Source organism: Sphaeroforma arctica (assembly GCF_001186125.1).
Source record: "Sphaeroforma arctica JP610 unplaced genomic scaffold supercont1.1034, whole genome shotgun sequence".
Taxonomy (NCBI): Eukaryota; class Ichthyosporea; order Ichthyophonida; genus Sphaeroforma; species Sphaeroforma arctica.
Window position 1 is genome coordinate 22,816 of NW_014039524.1, and position 2,300 is coordinate 25,115.

Here is a 2,300-nt window from a genome sequence, read left to right on the forward strand (position 1 = left end):
CATACATACATACATACATACATACATACATACATACATATATATATATATAATCATTAAAAACCTTAAAGGCGCATACTTTATAAATAAGCAGAAGATTGGGGTGAGCTTGTGAATATTAGTGATAAGATTGATGACAACTAGGTCAGCAGAGTGAATTCATATCGGCTGCACATGTATGGGAAAATGACGAATGCTGTGGTGATGAACGCCTATAATCGGGCACACGACGCCGAGACTTGTGCCGAATAGCGTAGCGAAACGATGTTTCATTCGGACTGCAGCGGACTACAATGTACACAACTGCGAAACAATCCACGAGTTATTGTGTATACATCGTGGCAATCAAACGCACACGCAGGAAAGCAAGGGTATACATTTTGTGCGATGTTACTCATATGTACACGTACAAGGAGAATGGCGTTCCGAGATAATGTGTACTTTGGCTTCATATTCATCGGACCCCTATCGTCATGGGAAGTGCTCGTAGAGGGTTCTACAGACTTGCTTGCCCGTAGATACGACAGGTGGCATTATAGTAGCATATATCTAGACATAAATATAAGCATACATATACACATAAATATAAGCATACATTGTAGACTTCAATTTTAATATACCTGAACCATTCTTGATGAACATCTCGTGAAGGCGAGGAGTGCCTATACAAAGTATATTCCGGTAACCCAATCTCCTGAATTCTGACACCATATGTGTTGCCGTTTCTTTGGCAAAAAAGTACTGCGCATTCGATTGGTCGTTGTCCAGAGCTCTCAGATGCTCCGTAGGCACCTCCAAATCATGCAGAGTTAGCGACGGTTGCTTCGCAACGACGTCTTTGTGATCGGCATGATTCCGCAGGCTTCTTGGGGTTACCAAACACGCACAACTAGGGCAAAATCGAACACCTCTATTCTTTGAGTTTTCTTTTTGGGCGTGTTTCCGCTTTGTTTTCCCACTATCTGATCCACTTATGGGATTTTGTACCGACCCCAACAAGGTGCGTGCTTCCTGTAATAGAGCCCGGTGTTCTTTCCCGCTTCGCGATGAGACCGGCTTTGCTACAGGTTCCATTGTAGATAACAGGAGAACGAAAGATCAGAAATCTCGAGTATATATATATAATCAGATGTACAAGGGAAATACTTCAAATTATGAGACACGGCCACATCGATCGCCAGCTTCGGCTTACATTAAAACACCTAAATAGTTTACTATGACATTGTTTAGTGCCGCCCGATGATGAAACAGGGAGGCTTCAACTAGGTGCACACACTCCCGCTCAGACACATGCAGCAAAAGTGGAGACGGAGAATATATCCAAATGCCCAGTGAGTCTAGCCAGCATCATACGCCACTCGTACCATAGTACCATCCGAAAGTGGACTATTGCACACGCCACAACCATCAACACCACACCTGGTAACGTATCAGACAGGCCTTCGCGTATGCGTTTCCGTTCTTTCCGCCTCACGTCATCTTCAGTGCGATAGAAGGGACACAACTTTCTATCCCGGAATGCGGAGCATGCGAAATAGCGGGACGGTGGCTTGCCCACGGCAGTGTATCTTTCGAACAAGAGCGCTGGGCCTGTTGAATAGGCGTAAAATGTGATTTGTAAGTCTGTATGATATATAGACGGATGTGGCTGTCACAATGTGTTATGTGAGAGTTATATATATATATTGTGTACATGGAAGAAACGACATATATTTTTGGTAATGTAAAACCATTTGAGACATGTTCTGTGTAATAATCGTCGCCTGTGTTGTGTATAAAATTAGTAAAATATGCTTGTTTTGTTCTAAATTAAGAAAACTAAAGACTTGTGTACGTGGTGTATAAACGAAGTATATCGCGCTCCTGATTAGTTGATATGTGTCGTGTATACCACACTTCACTACTCGCGGAATGGGCCATAATACGAAGATCTCCAGCGCTGTAATGCAATATGCAGCACACGCGTGCATGGATTAGATGTGCACGCATGTGACAATATCACTTGCGTTACATGCATATGGTAACATCACACGTGCTTCATGTAGATGGCATGCACCGATCTATGGTCCCACACTGCAAACTAAAGCGAACAAAGAACGACAATTAGACTATGGCGGTCGTACTCAAGACGTGTGTAGAATCTGACACCTAGTATGGCACGTGCGCATTTGAAGTTATAAGGAGAAAATATGATGTAATGTAAGATGTATCATATATTTTTGTATACAGCGTATGTTGACCTTGGCGACAGTGCACTTCCCTGACATGCATGCTGGAGCTGTCAACATACGAGGAACAGC

At 43.1% G+C, this 2,300-nt stretch overlaps 1 protein-coding gene across 1 annotated transcript in view; it reads right to left on the minus strand.

Moving 5' to 3' along the window:
• Positions 1 to 1,590, minus strand: part of SARC_09763 (hypothetical protein) — a gene marked incomplete at its 5' end in the record, with an annotated part of 5,199 nt that extends 3,609 nt beyond the window's left edge. Inside the window, 2 exons of the mRNA XM_014296218.1 lie at positions 621 to 1,061; positions 1,420 to 1,590. Coding sequence (XP_014151693.1) covers positions 621 to 1,061; positions 1,420 to 1,590 — 612 coding nt within the window. The remainder of the gene's footprint in view (positions 1 to 620; positions 1,062 to 1,419) is intronic.
• Between the last annotated feature and the right edge of the window lie 710 nt (positions 1,591 to 2,300).